The 24,073-nt window shown below is 38.9% G+C and overlaps 1 protein-coding gene across 1 annotated transcript in view; it reads left to right on the plus strand.

Moving 5' to 3' along the window:
• The window catches only part of LOC121287634 (unconventional myosin-Vb-like), a 124,576-nt gene extending 107,410 nt beyond the window's left edge, over positions 1 to 17,166 (plus strand). Inside the window, exons 29-37 of the mRNA XM_041205567.1 lie at positions 1,112 to 1,190; positions 2,171 to 2,311; positions 7,429 to 7,583; positions 8,953 to 9,039; positions 9,506 to 9,656; positions 10,385 to 10,676; positions 14,012 to 14,186; positions 15,829 to 15,909; positions 17,014 to 17,166. Of these exons, the coding sequence (XP_041061501.1) occupies positions 1,112 to 1,190; positions 2,171 to 2,311; positions 7,429 to 7,583; positions 8,953 to 9,039; positions 9,506 to 9,656; positions 10,385 to 10,676; positions 14,012 to 14,186; positions 15,829 to 15,909; positions 17,014 to 17,166 (1,314 nt within the window). The remainder of the gene's footprint in view (positions 1 to 1,111; positions 1,191 to 2,170; positions 2,312 to 7,428; positions 7,584 to 8,952; positions 9,040 to 9,505; positions 9,657 to 10,384; positions 10,677 to 14,011; positions 14,187 to 15,828; positions 15,910 to 17,013) is intronic.
• The last annotated feature ends 6,907 nt before the right edge of the window (positions 17,167 to 24,073 follow it).

Raw genomic sequence — 24,073 nt, forward strand, 5'->3', positions numbered from 1 at the left:
GTTGCTTTTATCTGTACAAGTGGCCCTTTTGCCTTTTCTGGAAGCTGGAAAGCGTTCCTCTTTTTTTATTGAATCCAGCTTGCTTATGTGGATCAGGAACAATTGCAGCTGAGTACAGATTCCTGAGACACTCTGCTACTTATGTCGTCTCAGCCTGACATCAGTCACCAACCTAATTCCAGCTAATTTTAGCCAATTCTTTGTCTACCTCCAAATCTTACAGTGGTAATCCACCAACGTGGACTTGTCTAGAAGTCTTTCATGTGCAATTTTATTGAAAGCTTTCTGGCAGTTTGGGTATATTGTGGAGTACGACATGTTTCTTAATCAAAAAGCCAAAGTTAGTCAATTGAGGCATTCAAGAGGGTATTAGATGGTTTCTATTCAAATGTGCAAGGGTGCGGGGAAAAGGCAGGCAACGGCACTAGGTCATAATGCTCATTTGGAGAGCCGGTGCAGACACAATGGGCTGAATGGCCTTCTGTGATAAAATTCTGTGATAGTCAGGCAGCAAGTGTTGTAATATGCCTTCAAGGGACAGCGAGAAGCCATCACTAGAGGGGAAGTGTCATGTGATCCAGTCTGTTTCACTTTTGCCTGTGAGCAGAAAACAGTGCACACCACTCTGCTGCTGATATCTTTATGTATTTATGTTCTTATGTGCTTAATCTAAACAGATGAGTGGTGCATTTTATTATTATAAAAACATAACTGAAAACACTCCTCTGACCATATAGATGGTCCTTTTTGTTACAGATCAATCTCATTGCCATCTTACTCGTGTTAGACAAACTAGGCTGTTGCATGGATTTCACTTTTCTGAAAGCACACTATTACTTTGCTTTCAGTCAAATGAGACACCTGTACTCATTGCCCTCTTACAACTGTCAGATCATTTTCGGGGATAGATTACATGCTATGAATACTTAATTTATTAGGCATGGTAAATACTTATGAACTAAAGGTAGCTAACATTTGAAGTTCTCAATTTTTCTTTAACACTTTGCTGTTGGAAACATTTCTTGATCAATTAATGTAATATTATCTGTGGATTATTATACTAATACAGCTGTTTTCATCCCCTCAATTTAAGCAATTTTGTCTTCCATAGGATCTAATGGAGCAAATTGAGAAGCAGGATAAGACTATAAAGAAATTGGGGAAGCAATTAAAATCCATGAAGGAGTCAAGTATGTTTCATTGTGATTTAACATTTTTGAATGAAGATGTACTTTTTATCTTTTAGATACTGTATTTTAGATTATTTTACTTTATAGGTTTATACTTTATTTACTCTAGCTAAGTGGCCTAATTTACAGGCACCTTTGATATTGAGCCCACAATAATGAGCAAAAAAAAATTATCTAAATTGCTTTAACTGCAGGATTTCTTTCTATCTTGAAAACGTGTCAGGTTATCACATCAGACTGAGTTTACTATTTGAATGTTTTTAAACGAGAAGCTAACAAATGTATAATGTTCTTAGTGGATGTAATAAGCAGCTCCCCAGCCGAAAAATAAATGGCTACAATCTGTATGCCAAGCTATTATTTTGTAGTCAACTTTTTTTGAGCTGTATTTTTTGTTTTCCAAACTGCAGGAACTAAAATAGTTTGCTTTATTATTTTTTTTTTTGAAATTTCAAACCTACTCAACTCAGTTTGTTGAACTGATTTTGTCAAATGTCCTCATTCTTCCCCCCCGCCCCCACCGCCCCACCACAACTTCAACCCCCCCCCCCCCCCCCCCACCCAAAAAAAGTATTCGCTAGAGCATGTTGAATTTAAATAACCTAGCCAGAATCAAATTGTACAGCTGCTGCCGGACCTGTTGTATGATTCCAGCAGTTTGCCTTTTTCCTGCCAAAAGTATCGGTCAGTCTTGCACATAATTGAGGCAACATACACAGATGTACAAATTTAGCACAAAAGTGTAAGGATTGTACGACTAAATGTGCTCAAGAAACCCTACTGCGACAGTTGCATCAAAACTCTGCATTGTTTAGCTGCTGCTATTTAGTTCAGGCTATAATATCTTAAAATGTTTTGGAGGTGGAATGTTATAATTGACCAGAGTGCTCATTGGTGTTTGCCTTACATGTCTCTGTTCACTGCAGTAGGCATTGAGTCCATGCCTGATATTTATCTTGTCGTCTTCTCTTGCTCACTAGGAATATCAACATACGTAACTGACCCCAAGGTGGCTGAACTACCTAACATACCTTCCATCCCATGGAGGCCAAAGGATTTCCAGGGAATGTTAGAATGCAGAAAAGGAGATGAAGCTCACTTGATCAGGAACCTTATCACTGGTAAGACAGTACATTTAACAGCTGACTGGGGCTTATGGAAAGCAGCTAATGAATTTTCTATATCTGCAGATCTTTCTAATTAGATGTAGTATTAATCATTAGTTGGGGATAGCCTAATGAATGTTTGGCTTGTCTGGGAGCAGTAGCCCAATAGATTTTAACTGTTGGATTTCATTAACATGCTGCTTTCTGACTTCCCCTCTAAAATGATTGCAAAGTGGGTGTAAAGCTGCTGACTGGCTGTTTAAAATGGGGAAGCAGGGAGCTGCCACCAGAGACCCAGAGAAATGGTCCGTGGCATAGGCTAAGCCCCCTATGAAGCAAATTCTGGTCAGAGGGTGGGACTGAAGAAGGGTTCCTGAGGCTCTTTATGGGTCCCAGAAGAGTAGTCCTGCTCCAGGCCCATGAGGAAACTGGAGTTGAACAGTGAAAAGATGTTTTGGAGTTTCCACCATTACCTACCACCCCCCCCCCCCCAGCCCAGTCCTTTGGAATTGGAGAGTGTGCAAAATTTATTTATTTATTACATTTTAGGCACTGAGTTTATATTTGGTTCATGACTCAAAACATCTGATGGATTGCAGTGGCCTTTTATCCCATGCAATTTTCGTCAGATATTCAGGTTTTTACCTTGTAATCATTTTTGGTTTTTGTTTCAGACTTCTGAAAAATGACAAGTAGCTTCAACCCTAATCAGAAAATGTTGGCTGCTTTTCATTAAGCTTAACTGTCTGGTGTAGGAGTCTGTGGTGGTGATGTATCAACTTTTTTGATGGCTTATTGCATCTGTTGTGCATTCACTTTGTGTTTAAAAGAAATGACATTTCCTCTTAAGTTACTCTGACTTTCAATTGCTGCCAATAAATTGTTTAATTTCTGCCTGGATCCAATCCCCAGGAGATTCCATTCCTGGCATTGGGAAGGGGGATTGGCTCTGTCAAAGTCTGGCTTTATGATGTTCTTCAATGGATTAGTCTGTGTCCCTCACTACTCCATATCATTTGTAAAACAGTACATTTACAAAGATAATCATTGTAATGAGCTGATGTACTGTTCTTTCATCTCCAGGGCTCGAGTCTAAATAGTGCCCAGAAGGATATTCATTCTGGGATTTTCTATATGATGTGTGGAAATTTGTTGAGGTTTCGACATTAAGATTAATCTGCAATATCTGTTCAAGAAATTGACAAAAGAAAATTGACATCTTAAGTTAGAATAGAAAAGCAGTGTGCTATTTAAATGTGGAAAGGGTGCAGCATTTGTTGGTAAAGGGATCTGGTGTCCTGGTACATGAATCTCAAAATGTTGGCATGAAGGTATAGAAAGTAAATGAAGGTAAATAGAATGTTGGCATTTATTACAAGGGCAATGGAATATAGAAGTAGGAAAGTTTTACTACATCTGTACAGGGCCTTGGTGAGATCTCTGTGCAGTTTTGCTGACCTAATTTGAAAATGGATATCATTGTGTTTAAGCAATTCAGGGAAGTTCACTTGACTCACTGCTGGTTTGAAGGGTTTATCTTATGAAGAAAGGTTGAATATGTTGGTCCGTTACCCATCGGAGTTTAAAAAAATGAAAGGTGATATTGAAACACAAGATCCTGAGGGGACTTGACAGGGTGGATGCTGAGGGTGTTTCCTCTTTATTGGGGAGACTAGAACTAGGAGACATAGCTTAAAGATAAGAGATTTCCCTTTTAAAACAGATGAGAATATTTTTCCTCCCGGGGTCGTAAGTCTGAAATCCTCTTCCCAGAAAGCAGTGGAGGCTGGGATTAAAAACAAAATGTGCTGGAAAAGCTCAGCAGTTCTGGAGGCAACTATGGAGAGAGAAACAGTTGATGTTTTGAGTCCAATATGACTCTTCAAAACTTCTGGAGAAGTGTTTGGCATCTGAAGTGGATTTGCTTAAACACTCATCATAAACATCCAAATGTGCACACCTGATAATAGCTATTCAGTGGTAATCAGGAGCAAAGGCAGGTTCATTATTCTCTTTCAATCCCTGGTTAAGAATGCTGAAGACCATTTCCAAACTCTTATTGCTATTTATATTAATTCAGCATGGACCAGATACCAAGTCTGGAAACTGGATATATATCTTTCTGATCACCACTGGGTGGTGGACTTGCCAACTGGACCACTGGAGGAAGTTTAAACTTTTTTTCCAGAAACCAGCTGGTGTGATTTAGTATAAGAGCAAGGAGGTTATGTTGAGTTTTGACCTGAGCTGGAGTATTGCACCCAGTCCTGGGCGCTGCACTTTAAGAAGGGTCTGAAGGCATTGGAAAGAGTGCAGGAAAGATTCCTGAGATTAGTTCCGGGGATGAGGTACTTCAGTTATGAAAACTGTTCCAATTTCTCCAATCTGTTTTCCTGAGAGAAAGGATGGCTGTGGGGAGATTTGGTAGAGGTATTCAAAATAATGAGGGACGTGGACAGATGTGGAGAAACTCTTCCCACTCGTGAAAGGATCGAGAACGAGAGGGCAAAGATTTAAAGGAATTGGAAAAAGAGCACAAGCGACATGAGAATTTTTCATGCAGTGAGTGGTTAAGGTTTGGAATGCACTGCCTGACAGTGGTGGAGGCAGGTTCAATCAAGGCATTCAAAAGGGAATTATTTGAAAAGGAAGAATATGCAAAATTATGGGGAGAAGTGGGAGAATGGAACCAAGTGAATTGCTGATTTGGAGAGGCAGCACAGACATGGGCCAAATGGCCTCCAGCGCTGCAGTGGTTTTTCAGAAGCTATAAGCAATATTAAAATATTGTATTTTGCATCTAATTCCCAGGTTTTTCAAATTCATTTATTGAGTACTAAAAGCATGAAGGTTCTTGCATTTATATATCAGTATTTTCATACTTTAGTACTTTATGGCCAATGTAGTACTTGAACCATAGTCACGACTATTTGGAAACTTCAAGTTTCCCAAGTCTCTGCAGTGGAAGTTGAACCCATGACCTTGAGTCAAAGGCAAGGTCACTACCATTAAGCCAAGGCTGTTGCTATTCCATTTGAATAAGGAGTCCTCCACAAGTGGAAAATCTTATTTTAAACCATCTATTTTGTTCCCCCTCTCACCACCCTGCCCCCAACCCCTGCACTAAATTTTTCTTTCAAATAACCTATATTATAAAGTGTATATAAAGCAATCCATCTGCAGGATATTTGTGAAAATTATCAGTAACCAAGTGCCTGACGATACTTAATCGGTGACGTGAATCAAGCTGGTTTCTGTTAAAAGCCCAGTTCATTAATCTTCAGTAAAGCTTCCTTTGTGTTCAAATGACAATGGAACCTTAGATATTAGCAAAATCACTACATGCTGCATTACATCCCCTTTGCCCTCCCCACACACCCCTCCCTCACCACACCAAACTCCATGCAGTATTTATGGAAGCAAGTTTTTTGCATTCTGTAAAAACATGGTTATGCACATCTTTTCTAGAAATAATAGAATGTTCATTTAATTTGACAGAGCTAAATTTTAGTTGTTTGCCCTTTTACAATTTCTGAAGTGAAATTTAGGTAGGTGTCTTGACTGTTGTAGTTATTAAAGTTTTGAAGTGATTATTTTTGTTCAAATTTTTCAGCTGCTATGTGCAAGGATTTTGGCTTATTGGTCTAATGGAACAAATGCCCAATCATCCATGAAAGGGCCTTAAGATTTTTCTAGAAGGATTTTCCTCAGCACACACCCTGGGATTTGACGCTAACTGGACTCAGTACAAGGCATTTGCCAAAGCTTTGGATGCAGCCATATGAATCAGATATCACTATTATGTTTGTATGTTAATTGCTGTACCATCCAATACTATTAGATATGGAAACCAGACTTAAAAGTTCATGTGCCTCATATTAGCAGATCTGTTGCCTGCACCAAAAACACTAAGATAAGGTCATTAGTACACCCACTGAGGTATGATGTAATAGTCTGATTCTTAAATGTTTGTCTTTTCTTTGTAAAAGCTATAGTCAAAGGATGAGCAAGCAAATATTAAAACTATCACTTAATGCAAGAGCTGGTTCAAAAACTGAAGTTACAACAGCCCAGAATTTGTTATAACTGGTCAATGGACTGTGCCTGCCATTAGTTAGATTTGCCCTTGTTTAATTAATTGCTTTGGTATTTTATGCTGCGACTCAGATGGAAATGGCATGGTGTCCTCTACAGGGCATTTGGAACCTGAGTATTTTAAGGAGATGCTATATTTAACCAGACTGAAGGATTGTGAAATGAAGTGCCAGGATTGAGAAGAAAGTGTAAGCTAGACGGAGTGACTTTAATGGTAAAGCAGGTACAGAAAGAGAAAGGGGGATAATGAGAGATTCTACAGTGGAGACCAGTTTTTAAACACAAATTTTAAGTAAACTCCAAATTCCACCTGAACGAATGAGTGGTGGTGTGTTAGAGATCAGAGTCCGAGTTGCTGTGACAATATACTGCATGTATGAAGCCGTGGATAGTGATGGTAAAGGCTCTAAATTTTAATTCCATTCCACCATGTGGCTGACCAGGAATCTCGCTCTCTCTCTCTCTCTCTCTCTCTCTCTTACTGCCTGACAGTGTAGGTTGGAAGGATTTGCAGGTTGCTAATCGACCTGTTTCACTACGTTATAAACGTACCTTCCTCGGCCATCAAATCCTGCATGGGGACTGGAAACTGGAGATTCTGAGACAGGGACACTATCCACTGAGCCGCAGCACCTCCTCCCGCACTTGTAATGGTTAATTTTTGATGTCAAAGAGGTTTATTGGTTATAATTGCTACTAGTTGTATTAAGTCTATTGTTAGACTTGAAATGATTTAACATTGAGTTTAATTTGTATCCACTGCACAAATGTAGTACGTTTGAAATGCTGAGGCAAATGGTGAAATGCTGTTATGAATTTGATGAAGTGTTGCTACATCTCCAGCGACGGTTTAATTTCTATATTTAGTCAGTTATCTGCTCTCACCTGAAGCTGCTGTGACATTTGTGCATAAAGGTAGCACTATTTGCTTTGCTGTTACTTTGACAGTAAGTTTTGGGTCAATATTTTTTTAAAATTAAAGTTCCACAGGACATTTTATGGTGACTAGTATCTGTATTTTTAATTTTTATTTTTAGATCTCAAACCACAATCCGATGCATTAAGTGCACTACCAACACTTCCAGCTTTCATTTTTTTCATGTGCATCAGGCATGCAGATTATACAAATGATGAGCAGAGAGCCCATTCCATGTTTACAGCTATGCTTAATGGTATTAAAAATGTCCTAAAGGTAGGAATAAGAAATGAACTATTTTAGATTTAAGATTTGGCTTCCAAGTTTCATGTGCCTATTTAATGTGATCTTAAGATGTCTTTGTCTCTGTGTCTGGGAAAAGCTTATTTTTCCTTTTTGCCCCTCCCCCACCTCCTCCAGTATTTGATAGTTGACAGTTCACCAATGAGATGCTTCCAGATCTCGGACTGCACGATTAACCTGGGTTGAGCTCTCCCACTTTTAATTTGCACTCTGGGGAAGATCTCTGACTCTGGCATATTGAGTAGGTTCAGATTTTCTGGCTTAATGTGTCACATTTTGAATAGACCTTCTGAAATGACACCACTAGATGTGGGAAAGCCCAGATCTGAGTCTTCTGCACAGCACATTCTAACACCCATCTGTTCCATTATTAGGATAAAATCAATCCAAGGATTTGGCAGCTTATTTCAGTGATATAAAAGAGAAGTTAGTTTAGTGCTTATCACATCCTCTTCACTTTTTAAGACTGAGTATTTTACAATTAATGGCCATTGTTTGTACAGGTTAAACACAAGCCAAACTACATACCATGTCTAAAGAGGAGGAGGTTGATTGCCACTTAACTTTGTGTTGGTGATTGAGGGAGGATCGTTAACTGGGATAACTTCTGCCTTTCCAGAGATATTAAACTGAGGCCCCAGCCCATCTGCTCTTAAAGGATTGTTGGATTCATTCCATCCCCCTAGAAAGCAGGGGAGTTTTCCCAATGTTCTAGCCTATATTTTATCCCTTAGCCAATACCTGAAACAGATTATCTAGTCATTTATTTCATTGCTGTTTGTAGGAGCCTGAGGTGCCTGCTGCATTTCCTACAAAACTAATTGACTACATTTAATGTACTTAATTGGCTGTAAAAGGCTTTGTTTGAAATAGTGAGGTACTGAAAGGTGATACATAAACACCCCCCCCCCCCCCCCCCCCCCCCCCCACCAACCAATCCCCCAGTCATTCACATTCTTATCTTCGGAATAGTACCCTGAGCTTTTTGCATCCAGATGAGAGCAGGTTTAATGGCTCATCAGAAAGAGGACAGTTCAATGTTGGACTAGATTTTATGCCCAAATCTCAGGAGTGGGATGTGAACCCACAACCTTCAGATTTGGAGGAAAGAGTGTTACAACTGGGCCACAGTATTTTAGTTTTCCACACATCTACACCTCTTGTGTATTGTGTAGAATCGACAAAGCAAGAAATTCAGTGAATTTAATTGTTGTAATTATGGAACATTCTCTATCATGAGGATTTTGTTACTTAAACTGACCTAAAAGATTCTCATTGAGCAGCAGATGGAAAACAGAATGCATGCTGTATGATTGACTTTGTCTTTATTTAAATTTTGCAGAGAAGCTCTGACTTTGAGATGGTAGCATTCTGGCTATCCAACACTTATCGTCTGTTGGTCTGCTTAAGGCAGTATAGTGGGGATGAGGTGAGTATTTTAATTTGATATTGTGAAGCCATTCTAAAGGATCATGTGCAAGAGGCCACCAGTGTTAGTACAAAAGGCTGGATTAAATCAGGAAATGGTTAAGTATCAATCATAGGCCTTAAAAGACTCTTATGACTTTCCAATATATCCCAATGTCACTAAGATGTTATTACTTTTCCTTTAAATTGGGTTTATCCTATCTCCTTTGAATTTTCAAAAAGCCGCTGCAGTTTAATTTCACGGTGTTTCCACCAACTGGTTGATTGGATTATGTCAGTGGGTGGGTTTCTGTTATAAGGAATTGAGACAATTTGCTGAGTGACCCTTCAGGAATGATCCTCCATCCTCCAGATATCCTGTATGATACACTCTCACACCCCCATCCACCACCCTCATCGTCTGAACTGAAGGCTTCAGAATTTCAAGCAGTAAGTATGAAATCCAGTAATTTTCTTTTGTTTAACAGAGCTCTATAGAAATGAACACACCTGACCAAAGAAAACACGCCTTGAGGAATTTTGATCTTTCCCAGCATTGCCTGATTTTGTCTGACTTCGCCATTCAACTTTACCACCAATTAATCAAAGTTGCAGAAGGAAAACTTCAGGAAATGATTGGCAAGTGATTCAGTGCTAATTGTAACTTACTCTAGTCATTGCCAGTTAGAAAAAAACTTTTCTAAAAAATTTAACCTGCACAATTGACAATTCTATATTCAAAAACTAATCTAATCTAATCAATCTGTGTATATAAGCACTGTTGAATGTGGGATGAAAGGATTTTTACAACTTCAGTAGTGAATAATTATTGCTTTTTGTAACGGAAAAATGTCACTAAATGTTAAGGGGCGGATGATAGTAAAAACGGCCTTTCTGTCTTGAACAAATCGGGAGTCTTGTTGTCTTACCTGCAAATAAGGGCAGATAAGCATCAGAAGAACTTGACTCCTCTTTGGGATGTGGGTGGAGGGAGGAGGGATTGATATTTATTTTGTTTATATTTCTAAGCACTGTATGTGTAAAAATATCCATTGGGAATAATTATTATTCCACAGGATGGAAATAATTTTCTCCCTCTGACACTGACTTGTAAATTTGGATAATATTTTGGAATCAAACTGAACATTCAGGTGAGAACTGGCAAACGCCAGAAACGGGGAAAGGAGGTTTGAACGTTTGGAAGTTCGAGTCTGATTTGAGAACTCTACTGAAGGTTGACTTAATGAACATAAAAGTTCTGCATGGGGTATTTTAGCTATTTCTACCCTATGTCTTTAAAATAGTTGAGTAGTGTGCAGTGGTTGTAAACATTTTTACAATAATCTGTTTTTAATCTGTGCTTACAGTATCTGGAATGCTAGAAAATGATACCATTCAGAGCATTTCAAGTATGACTGCAAAACCAGCAAGTTATAGAAAGAAAACAAGAAGCCTTGCTGGAGATAACACTGCATACACACTGGATTCCATCATTCACCAATTGAACTTGTTCCACAACATCGTCTCCAAACATGGTTTGCATCCAGAAATTATTAAACAAGTTTATCGGCAGATTTACTACATAATTGCAGCAGTCACACTGAACAATTTGCTTCTAAGAAGGGATGTGTGCTCCTTTAGTAATGGAGTCCAAATCAGGTAAAAATCACTGATTAATGTTAGAATTTTGTAAAATCTTTTATTGGCAGAAAATGCAAAAATGATCGAACGTTGCAGCAGAAGTCAACATGGTAAAAAGGCAGATGAATACTGGTGGCTTAGTTAAAGTGCTGTAAGCCACACACTAGTCAATGTCTGAGGCAATTGACTCAATTTGGAATAACAGTTGAGTTCAGTTCTTTAGTTGAAATGGTAGCCGATCTTGCGTTTTAATCTCCATTGGCAGTATTACGCCATGAGGTTTTTGTGCAACTAGAACAGCTTTCCTTAAGAGTTCCAAGTCTTCGGAGAATGAGCCAACCATGCTGCTTATTTTTGTATTTCCTTTTGTAATGTAAATCAGGTGTATGGTACATGTACAGGTTTGACATTTTGGCCAATATGCACACGCGGAATAGTGTAGTCCTGGTGCTGCATCATTCGATCACCTCGAGGGGAAATAGTGTGGATGTGTGCTGCAATGACATCGGCGATGTGTATGACTGCCAGCAGTGAAATGTGTTTATTGGTCCCTGGAAAATGTAATTGGGGGAAATTAAAAGGTATTTCTGGCTGGTCTTAAGCAAACTTTTGATCCGATAATCTCCAGTAAGTTTATTTGGATGTGTCTGCAAGATGCACAGAATCTATTTGGCAGCAGTTTATAGCTGAAGACTGACATAAAAACAGCAATGGGCTGCTTCAACTGCTGAAAGAGTGAAAAGTAGACTTTTATAATTTAAAAAAAGCTGCTATTTTCTCCATGCTTTTCAACTAACTTGAACTGCAGTAATGAATTTTAATTTGAATAACTAAAAATGTAAACATCTGGATCACAAGCTTTTCTGGGAGGAAAAAATAGTTGTCTAGCAATGATGTAACCTTTCATTATAACAAAGCCTAACTGAGGATTTAACTCACTAAGATAAAAGCAAAAAACTGCGGATGCTGGAAAAACTCAGCAACTCAGGTTAATATGGCAAAAACGTCATTTAATTTACCAAAATGTGAACAACTTTTGGGAGTTCGTCCCCGTTACTATTGTTCAACCTGTCTTTAAAATGGCCAGCTGATAATTATTTTTGATCTGGCCTGTTCTTTTAGTTACTGACACCACAGTCCAGGAACCAGTATTTTGATCATCCTGTTGTACTTAAGTGGCAAACTACACACACTGCCCACTGCGGTTCACAAATGGTGTGGATTAGGCCTTAAGCTTTGTCAGGAATTCTGTTCAAGCTGAATAAAAAGATTGTTTGAAAGCACTTGCTAACAAAATGTATAGATCTTGTTACGATCCCCGTAGAGACCAGTTAATAGCTAAAGGATGACACGTCAAGATTTCACGCTTTTAAAATGTTTTACTGTAACAAATGACTAAAAGCACTATTGACTAAACACCATTTTTCTTTTTATAGACAACTACAGAGAGGAGCATTCTCATTTTTGTGCATATCTCACACTGCACTCTCTACAGAATTACAGTCCACAGTTGCTCCCAGCTTCTAATGGTTCCCGCATCCCCTTTTTACAGAGTAGTGACTTTAATGACCACCTCCAGGCACTTTCCTTGGCTTTCATAGAGTTTCTTAGATCTACCACCAGCACTAAACCTGTTCTGGTGACTCATCTCTATCTTTCCTCCCCACCCTGGTCAGGCTAAGATATTGTGCAGCCATCTGGAGATTTGTATCCCTTCGACTAAAGGCACTCTTGCCCGCACGCACACATGCCTGCCTCCACCCTCCTTTCCCACCACCCCCACATGTGCACGCACACCTCCAACCTCCTCCTTTCCACCCCTGCACACACGCATGCATGCATCCAACCTCCTCCTTCTCCTCCCACTTCTTCCCCCCCCCCACACCCACGTCTCTAACCTCCTCCTTCCCTCCCCCCATGCATGCCTCCACCCCGCTCTCTCCCCCACCCACCCCTGCAAACACGCCTCTTCTCTCTACTGACCACATGAAACCCTACTGAGTGATATTCCCTGATTTGTAGGGAAGTATGTATCCTGATCTCAAAAATGGCTTCCTCTTTGCTCTTCCCCATGGCAGTGTGAAACACATCAGCATTTCTACTTGGATACAAAGCTGTTCTTGACCTCCACTCCCTTTCACCCTTAGAAGTAAGTGGACTGTTTTCTACTAATTGCAAACCCAGAGACTACTGCCATTGTCTCCAAGCATAACAATCTCAGTAAAACAATCTAAGCCTGCCTTTGATCTCTAACATTAATCAAACCATCCAAGCACACTGTCAAGCAGACTGCAGAACAGGTCACATGACCCCCTTCATTTACCCTAAATTTAAAGATCTAATCCCAAAATATTATCTTAACTGTGCACCATTTGTTTGTTTTAATGGTTCTGGTTTTGATGAGCAAATGCATTTAGTTGTAGAAAAGGTAGTTTACCAAAATCTCTGCAGTGTTGAATGATTCAGCAAAGTTCCACAGAATTCAATATCAGCTTTAATTCAAATATTAAATCCAATTTTAACCTGGAATGAACACTAAGTTTAATGCAAGCTCCAGAAATGTCATATGCAGATGTAGGGGAAATTGTAGTCTACCCAATATTATAAGATGTTAACTTAGCAAAGTGTTGATCTGCAATTAGTGGAAGATTTTTGCAAAATTTAAGAGGACTGCAGATTACTTGCTAAAGGCAAATCTGTCTGAATCAACACTGTTCATAAATACATTTTTAATAGTGCCATACAAGTTGTAGACTTGAAACTTAGGTGCTGGCTTTCTTTATAATTGGCAAGAGGTTCCCTGGCCACGATTCCACTTTCCAAGCTTCAACTATAGAGCTGTATAATTCTGAAGCCATTTTTCTGAATCTGCCAATGTGTTGAGTATTGCATACATGGAATGAATACAATTTAGTGTACTATTCCTTTTATCTGAATTGAAATGTTCAGTGCTGCATTCATTTTGTGCTGATGCCTGTGTGGTGATGAGTCTTTTTTACTAAGTTAAGCAAGGATAGACCTTGGGCCTCTTCAGCCATCATAATGCACAATCTAAATTCTGATCATTGCTCTTAAACGGTTTTGTGAAACTAAAACCAAGCTATTTTAAGTGTAAATACGTTTTCACAGGACTGTCAGTTATGCTGTTGTACAGTAGACTGATAGTCAAGCAGATCTGTGGTTTGTGGTATACCATGATGTGATCTTTCCAGCATTTTACATTTAACTATATGTTTACCTTGTCTTAAATTTCAGACTGTTGAAAAAAGCTCTTGACCTTTTGCTGTGTGTGTTTTATTGCTTAGATTGCTAAAACATTTGGAGTTGTCATTCTCCTCCTCTTTCCAATCCAGAAACAATGTCAGCCAGCTAACTGAATGGCTAAGAGGCAAGAACCTGCATCAGAGTGGTGCACTTGAGACATTGGAGCCACTGATACAAGCTACACAGCTCTTGCAATTGAATAAGATGACTGATGCAGATGCTGAGGCAATCTGCTCAATGTGCACAGCACTCTCAAAGACACAGGTACATTTTTGTTTACCACCACAATTTGAGCACACAAAACCACAGCTATCTAAAATGTTGGTTCAGTTGTATTGTTTTAAAGTACTAGGATGATGGAAGAATATGTTTACCTGGAATGTCTTGTAAGGTGAGAGCAAAAATGCTGGTTACTGAGTACAGTACAATTAGGGAACATGAACATGTTCATGTGCACAGCTCTGGTCTCCAAGTGCAAAAAGTACAGTGGTTGTAACTGCTGTATCCTATCAATAGCTGCAGAGTGGTTAAGGGCATGGAGGGACTGAATTATGAGGAGCAATTACATAAATTGGGCAGTTTCTCATTGGAAAAAGAATATTATGATTCTGTTGGGAGCCTTATATAGATCATGTAGAGCTTTTCAGGTGCAGGCATGTCCTCTGAACCAGGCAGAGACGTGATATTCAAAACTAATATGTAAAAACATTAATTCTGTGAGCAAGCGGTGAGTCCATAGAAACAGGCTCCCTAGAAACTATAGAAGCAGGTAACATTGATTCTTTCAAATATGAAGTAGATTTCTGAATCTTTTAGAATAGTGGGTAATCTGAAACACATTACAGGTAACATGAGAGGAACAGATGACTTTGGACCTACGGCTCCAAGGATTTCCATCATATGGGTTTTTCTTTTTCTCTAATCAAGGCAATTAGCCTAGAGAATTAATGGGCATCTCTATTGTGCATTATAGGACTTCCAGCTAGTAAAAGGTGAACTAGATGGACAGCGTTCTTTTTTGTTTAGCAATTCCTATGTTATTTTGCATGGGAATCTATCAATTGCTTATGATTAGAAAGGCAATTTCATGTTTGAGGGATAGAAAAATGTGGAGGTGTTCCTTGTCCAGATATCACAGTAGAAGGGGCCTTCTCCTTTGCCTGAACAATTTCAATTTTATGGCATAACAGTGGGTCCCAAATTTACAGCAAATAAACTTTCTCCCCTTCCCTTCTGCATAGAATGCTGACTTGAACAGGTGCAGCAGCCTCCTGATCTTTGTTGCTGGGAAGAGTTAGCACCACTTTTAAATGTTCCAGATGTTTCCCACTCACATATAGGTAGAGTTCTGGAGCAAGCAAGATTTCCAGGTTCTGCTGGCCATGGAGATGGTCAAGTAATGCCTGAGATGGCAGGCTACGTGTACTAAATTTTGAGCACTAGCTTTACCATTTAATAGCCCACTGAAGACACATGTTTAGAACAAGGCTCCACCCAAAACCTTTTCCTTGTTATCAAAGCTAATGTCACTTTATTGCCCCAGTCAATTCTCCCACCTTCTGAGAAATGACCCGAGAACAGCCAGTTGTAGATCTAAACGCTGGAAAGTTTGAGAGAAACTTGCATCGCGTGATGCTTGCTGGTCATCCTCGTTTACCTACCCATTGGGGCCACTACTGCCCCATAATGGGATCCCTCTCGAGGATGATGAGGTGCAGTTTTGATAAAGCTGAGTAGACATCTGCTCAGGTGCTTCAAAAATGTAACTTCTCAAGGGATACTGTTGGGTGGAATTAAGACCATTTTACCACATCCGTTCTCTTCCTGTAGTTGTTACTTTGTCAGGATGAAATTCTAATTTCAATTTTTTCTACTTATCAGTTTTTACCCCTTTGCTTTGCAACAGATTGTGAAGATACTGACCCTGTACACGCCCATTAATGAATTTGAAGAACGTGTGAATGTAGCTTTTATAAAAAATATTCAGGTATCTATTACTTTCTCAGTTGTTGAAACCAGGCATGTTCAGTAATTACACCTAAACTTTGATCGACCTTGTGTTTAGAATCTAACATTTCTTTGCATGATCATATTTATTTATCTCTTAAATTTCATTTGAATAAAGTAGCCAAAGGACTGGTTTGGGGGAATGAAAGGCTTTTGGGGCAAAGCTTTGAAGACTTTCTGGTGCATGACTGACTGACTCTTTTCCATTTTTTTTCCTCCCCTCTCACTGTCTTATAAAGCAAGTACATATATTACAACTGGGAAGATCATCTAATCTTTTTGTAGTTTAACAATTGCCCTATTCCTTGGGCTTCTGAACATCCAAATGATAAATGCTTTTTGGTTTTTCCATTTGGAACAACTTTAAGTGGAATTTATGGTACAACAAACACTAGCATCCGCAGTTTTTTTGTTTTTAACTAATTTGCAGAACCTTTATCTGTTGTAAATGCCATCTTTAAAATATATTATCAGTGCTTAATACTTCTCTGGGTAAGGTTAACTTGCCCTTTATCATACCATGTGAGTTTATGAATAATGGGGTTATGCCCATGATGTGAGAGCTTTAATGAATGAAGAATTGTGGATTGCTCACCCTTGCGTATTGTGGCCTTTTAAGTGAAGGCACACTTCATATCACATTTCCATTCAGTCTCTTCCCTGATTCTAGCTCATGGATGGGAAATCTTACTTCAATAGTGCATGTAAATTTAGCTTAAGTAGACCACTGCATCCTCTCCCTCATAAAATAAGTTAGTTGGAGACTTTTTTCTTCTCCCCCTCATCAGGACTTAATACTCAGTGCTGAGATATATTTGTGTTGAGTGACTACCAGATTGAAATGCTGAAAACTGTTAATTAACTTGGTGTTATTGGGCTTGTTTGATCTTGTGATCTTTGATGAAGAAGGTATATTCCCATAATTTCTGAAATTGGATTACCTTGCCCATGGAATGCAGAGTAGATCTGAACCTTATTACATTTGAGTAATTTATATTTTGAAATGTAATAACCCCACACTGTAACTAACCTATTATCACAGCTCAGGACATAACTAGTTATACTGATGTTTTGTCTTGTACAGAATCGATTGGCAGGTAGAAGTCCAAGTCGTCAACTGCTAATGGAGTTAAAACATGTATTTGCTGTAAACTTTCCCATCATTCCTTCTCCAGTGAACCTGGACAAGATCAAAATCCCTGAAATCTTGGAGCTGGACTTTCTAAATAGATTCTGAATATGTATTTAGTTCATGGGTTTAGGCACATGGAGTGGATTTATAAGTTGCAAGGTTTTCATTAATAGTTGCATAGTTTTGCAAAACTAACAGCTTGTTGCAAGTTACTATAATGTTACATTTATGTAGTTGAACAGCATAGCCCTCTTAATGCCAAATATATTAAGTTCAATTGAAAAGACAGCTTTTATTACAAATACTTTATTTACAGTTCCTTTGAAGTTTGCAGTGCAATTCTGAAATGATCGGTGGCATCTTTTAGAAGCCTAAAGCATAAATGGATCCAAGCTGAAAATCTAGGGGGAAAATAGTTTGTGAAGGTGTAAGGACACATGAGAATTTAGCCTAGGGTAATTGATTCAAGATCACTGAAATTGTTTGAAATGTAGATTGAGCACTTTTATTAGTTCATATGCACTAAATTAATCTTTGCTAAAATGTTTAGGTGTGATTCAAAACTGAAGTTGCTGAGCAGTTAACAATGTAATTTATATTTATTTGGTAGTTTTTCATTACTGTGCATTCTTTGTTCATCTGAGGAGTTGGGCACTCAAGTAATATGTCACTGATTTATGTTACTGATTAACCAAAAGAAAATTTGAGATGGTCTGAATGATTTCACTGATTTTTAACAACCCCATCCCCCTCTCCCGATGCTTGACATAAAGCTGCTTCCTTTCAGTGGCCTTTCTCGCAAGGGGAAACGCAACTAAACAAAACGAGCATGAGATCGACATGGTTCTCTCATGTTTGTGTTTAGCTATTTGTTGCATTATTCATAATAAAATCAGCTTTTAAATTGATAAGGTATTTTGTTTGATGTTGGCTAGCAAATCAGTGTAAAACGTACATTTAACATGTAAACAGACTTAATACACAATTTAAAAATGACAATCTCAAGTTCCGATGCAACATTAACATTTTTCTACATTGCACATGAAAACTATTCTGTAATTGAAACTGAGGAAGAAATTAAATTCATTTGATTTTATGGAATTATTTCAATGTACTCATAGCTATGTTGTAATATGTTCATGTATTTTATACATTTGATTGTCAGATGGATGTTCTTTTTAAGGTTCTTTAATTGTCAGTATCAGATTATTCTCTAATAAAATATAATAAATAACTAGCAGTGGAGCAAATTGCAGCTACACCATTATTCTGGCCTAGGAAGGTCATGTTGATAATTCAGATTATTATTTTGAAGACCTAACACTATTTCTCATAACATTGAACAATGATATTCATTGTTTAAACACTAATTTTTCTTTGCCACTCAATAGATGAGATTATATGATGCAATAAAAACAGAAAATGCAGGGAAAATTTCAGGTCTGACAGCATCTGTGGGGAGAAACTGAGTTGACATTTGGAGTCTTTATGACCCTTCAGAGTTCTGAAGAAACGTTAACTGCTTTACTCTCCACAGATTCTGAAGAAGGGTCATACAGACTTGAAATGTTAACTCAGTTTCTCTCTCCACATATATGCTGTCAGATCTGTTGAGTTTTTCCAGCATTTTCTATTTTTTATTTCAGATTTCCAGCATCTGCAGTATTTTGCTTTTATATTATATGCAACCTTTTTGAGTGCATATTGAGGAAGTCTAGTAATCTAAAAGTTATTGACAGTTTATTTAGACGTTTTTGATTATTTGATACTTTAAAGCTACAAACTTTACCATCACATTGCTGCAGGATTTGGCCCTGCAGTCTATTGGTATCAACATAGAGTAATGGGACAAAGGCTTGCACTTTTGCATCTCCGGAATGTAGAATTTTGAACTTTGATTTTGCTAAGGGGTAAGTCGCATATTAATACCACACACTCCTAGGACATCCGATATTAAATGTCATTGGGTCATGTAGGTCCAGATTAATGCTCTCTGGAGACCATAGCTGTAATCTGGATTTAGTGATTTGTATTGGATAGGTGGGTTGAATATAGGTTATTTTTTATTGCTGCCTCTGGAGTTCCGCAATAATAGGTTTGGAAATGTTTTTCTTGTTTTTTATTCATTCATGGGATGTTGCTGGCTAGGCCAGCATTTATTACCCATCCCTAATTGTACTTGAAAGTGCTAGTGAGCTGCCTCTTGAACTGCTGCAGTGCACGTGGTACGGGTACACTCAGTGCTGTTAGGGAGTTCTTCACTGTCGCTGGGTCAAAATCTTGGAACAGTGATTATATTTCCAATTCAGGATGATGTATGGCTTGGAGGGGAACTTCCAGGTGGTGGTGTTACCATGTGTCTGCTGCCCTTGTCCTTCTAGATGGTAGTGGTCGTGGGTTTGGAAGGTGTTGTCAAAGGAGCCTTGGATGAGTTGGCAGGACTGACAACTAAAAATGTCATTTTATTATAACTAAATAAATAGCTACTCAGTGTCCTGGTGCATTTGAAGATGATATTGGAGATCAAACTAATTCATTGGAGATCAGATTTTGAACTAAATACATTCTCCAGTTGTTGCTATAAATGAAAATATCTTTGAATGGAATTAATTCTATTCCAGGCTACCAGATTATGAAAGGGATTTGGAAAAAAAATCAGTGTTGGGTAAAGAGGGAACTAACTATCTCTAACACTATTGTTTCTTCCTTCTCCACCTTTTTAAAAGTGCAAGAGACCCTAGCCATAAAGGTAGAGCTTTGGCTTTTTTCTTTATAGATGACTTGTATAATACTTACAATCCTTTTATTGCCTGATTTGGGGGGAAAAAGTTGTAATTTATTGGATCACTGGATCTATTTACAAACCAAAAAAATAAACAAGGTGATTTATATGACAGTGAACAAGGATTTCTGCATATAGCTGATTTTCTTTGTTATTCTTTCAATGTTATATCTGTTTTATAGTAAATATTTAAATTTTCCTCCAACAGTTTGCTGAAACCACCAGAAAATATTTGCTAATTAGGGAAGCATTAGTGTTATGTCCATCAAACAAAATATTGTATGGTGTGTTGTGATGTATGCTATGCATGCCATTGTAATGTAAAGGTGCTCAGCAGATCAAGGGTTAATGTGGGACTGGAGAAAAGCACTACCCACAGAGTTACATGGTAATAGACTGAGAATACAGTCTAGAGAACACTCTAGAAGTAGCCTACCTGCATGGCAGCAGCAGCACCATGCATGACTATAACTGGGATCTGTATGTAGTTCAAGACCACCAATAAATGGTTATGTTTAAACATTCATGTCTCAAGATCTGATCGTCGAGACATCAGATAAACCCATAATGCGACCAGCATAGGATACCAACGTATGAGAAACTAAAAGCAGTTGAAGCCTGATTAGAGACATGTGCACCTAAGAAGATAACTTGAAGTAAAAGTGAGTGGAAGTCCATTGTGGGACCCTTGAGTGACGCAGAGTCAAAGGACCTGGATGGTTTGAGATGGTGAGTAAAAAATACAAAAACTGTACTTTGTGTAATAGGTGGTGGTGGTCCCAGGGGCTCTGCATATCTATAGGGAGAGCCTTGCACACTCCCAGTAAAAGTATCAAGGGCAACAAAAGACCCCAGAGCAAGGGAGATAATGCTCAAGTAAACAAGATGATTGCCGACCATGTCAATGCAATTAAATACACAAGCTGAAGAGTTAACTGCAGAAGAATGAAATGGCTGAGAAGCAGCTGAAAGGCTTAAAAATAGAACTTTCTGAAAGTGAAGCTGCTCTACAAGAAAATGTTTGCATCAGACCTGAACTGGAAGATTTGAGGCGCAAGATTCAAGCTGGGTATATACCTCTGAAAATGTGCAATAAACTGAAGTCTTCAATGAACCAAGCTGTTTGAGACCAGGGACAAATAAGTTTGAGACCAGGGACAAATAAGTTTGAGACCAGGAACAAATGAACCAGGAGGAGATAATGACCCTCGATTCCATATTTGGCAAATCAAAGCAGAAGTTGGGGAAAATCAACCAATGTACAACCAGACAGAAAAGGCACGCAAAGAAGTTGCGACCCTGAAAGACTTGAAGAATTAATATGTAGCTGTGGAAAAACATGAGGTAAAAAGGTCATTGAATATTACTTCAGAAAAAGCTGTATTGGAGGGAGGTGTTGGTATTGCCGCTGGACTAATATTCCAGAGACCCAAGGTAATGCGCTGGGTCCTGGCTTTGAATCCCACCACAGCAGATGGTGAAATGTGAATTTAATAAAAAATCTCCTGACCACAAAACCATTGCCAATTGTCACGAAAACCCATCTGGTTCGGGGAAGGGCATCTGCTGTGGGCCTGAAGTCACATGTAGGCCAGACCAGGTATGGACATCAATGTGGTTGACTCTTAAATGCTTCTGAACAAGGACAATTAGAGTTGGGCAATAAATTCTGGCCTAGTCAGTGCCACCCACATCTGATGAATGAATCATTTTTAAAAATCTACCCGCAGCAACAGATGCACTGAAGCCTAGAGTGAGTTGAGAAGAGGTCAACAAAATACAGTTGAAGGAACAGCTGATTGTCCATAAAGGTCAAATGCAAAAGGAACTTAATGTGCCCTTAGCCAATTTCCAGTACAGCTACAATACTGGCATCTACCTGGCAATATGGAAATTTTGCCCTGGTATGTCCTGTACACAAAGCAGGACAAATCCAACCCGGCCAATTACAGCCCCATCAGTCTCCTCTTGATCATCAGTAGTGATGGAAGGGGTCATCAACAGTGCTATCAAGCAACACTTGCTTAGTAATAACTTCACTGACGCTCAGTTTGGGTTCCGCCAGGGCTACTCGGCTCTTGACCTCATTACAGCCTTGGTTCAAACATGGATGAAAGAGCTGAACTCTCGGTGAGGCATCAAGACAGCCTTTGACCAAGTGTGGCATCAAGGCACCCTTGCAAAACTGGAGTCAATAGGAATTGTGGGCGGTAGGAGGTGGGGAGGAGAAAAACTCTCTCTGCTGGTTGGAGTCATGCCTAGCACAAAGGAAGATGGTTGTGTTGTTGGAGGTCAATCGTCTCAGTTCCTGGACATCACTGCAGGAGTTCCTCAGGGTTGTCCTAGGCTGAACTATCTTCAGCTGCTTCATCAATAACCTTCCCTCCATCATAAGGTAGGAAGGAGGGGATGTTCACTGCACAATGTTCACTATATCTCCTTAGATACTGAAGCTGTCCATGTCCAAATGCAGCAACCATCCAGGACATAGCCCAGTTGGTTGACATCCTATCCACATTCATCTAGAAGGATGAGGGCAGCAGACACATGGGAACACCACTTGGAAGATCGTCTTCAAGCCACTCACCATCCTGACTTGGAAATGTATTGCCATTCCTTCACCTTTGCTGCATCAAAATCCTGAAACTCCCTCCCTAGCAACACTGGGTGTACCTGCACCACAGGGACTACAGCGGTTCAAGAAGGTAGCTCACCACCACTTTCTCTAGGGTAATTTGGATGGATAATGAACACTGGCTTAGCCGGTGACTCCACCATCACATGAATGGTTATGCTTTTTCATTCAGCAACATGAAGAAATGAAGTCTGTCTTCAACAGCAGAATGGAAACCATAGCAAGAAATAATTCAGTAGTGTATGTATGTTTCAGGAAAACTTGATGAAGCAAGGGAGCTTTGCAAAGAAAAGGAAAACCTGTTGAATCTTCACATGCTACAAGAATCCCTTAGACCAAAGTTTGTTCCTCTGGAAAATTATGAAAAGCAAAATGAATTTAACATCACTGAACAAACTGAAGCAGTTGGCAGAGGCATATTGCAGGAGGAAGCTGAAAGCTACAAGAAACGGTCTGAAGAGCTGAAAAAACAGTTGAATGGTTGGGGGGGAGGGGGGTCATTGAAAGGAAAAGCCATAGAATTTTTCAAGCTGGAGGGAGAAAGAAAAGACATAAGATTGGAAAATGTAAATCTGACACTGAAGCGTAAGGCACTAGAAGAATAAGCTGAGCTGAATGAAAAGATTCATAAACCTGCAAAACAATTTTAAAATAAAATAAAACAGCAAACAAGTGGAAATGAAGGTTCCATTTGCAAAAAATATATGTCCAGCAAGAACATGGTGGACACCAGGGAAAAAGAAAATTTGAGTTCACTCTAGGAATGAACGGAGTGCACATTCCCTTCAGAAGGAACTGGACAAACCCACTGTGTCGGAAAAAAGCAGACAATTTGTTAATAAAGAGAAACTCTATTTGAAGGAGCACAAAAGGCAAATGAAATGGAGATAGCCAAGTACCAGCGACACAGTCCGACTATCATTCGTCAAATGTGGCATAATTGTCAAGCCTCAAGCCCACCTGAATTTATAAAGTCAGACTTGAGGAGAGGGAGCAGGGATAGCAAATAAAGATTATATTACAAATAGTTATACTCTGTTGGAAGGGGAAAAATTTTTCTTTAGGGAAGAAAGGAGGATTTTGTATGATGTGCCTGCATGCCATTGTAAGGTAAGGCACTCAGCAGAGTAAGGGTTAATGTGGAGAATAGCAACACCTGTGGTATGAGATATAGTCATATGGTAATAGAACAATCCAGAGAGAACACTAGATACAGCCTACCTGCATAGCAGCAGCAACATGCATGATAATAACTGGGATCTGTATATAGTTCAAGACTACCAATAAATGGTTCATGTTTAAACATAAGTTTCGATCTCATCATTGAAACATCAAACAAACCCATAACGCAACAGAGAGGACCTTCAGTAAACCAGACTTATCTTGCATTCATAAATAATCTATCTTTTTTGTTGCCTAGATTTTTTTTAAATGCCTCTATCTTCTGGTATATTCCATCTTTAACATTGATCTTTATACCTTAGTGCTTTAAGCTAACTCTTCTCCAAAGAAACACATTTCCAATATGCAGTTTGTAATTGTACAAGTTACTCCTAGGTCACATTGCTTAATACTCTGATCTTGCTTGCATTGCT

This window comes from Carcharodon carcharias, chromosome 14 (genome assembly GCF_017639515.1).
Source record: "Carcharodon carcharias isolate sCarCar2 chromosome 14, sCarCar2.pri, whole genome shotgun sequence".
NCBI classification, from domain to species: Eukaryota; Metazoa; Chordata; class Chondrichthyes; order Lamniformes; family Lamnidae; genus Carcharodon; species Carcharodon carcharias.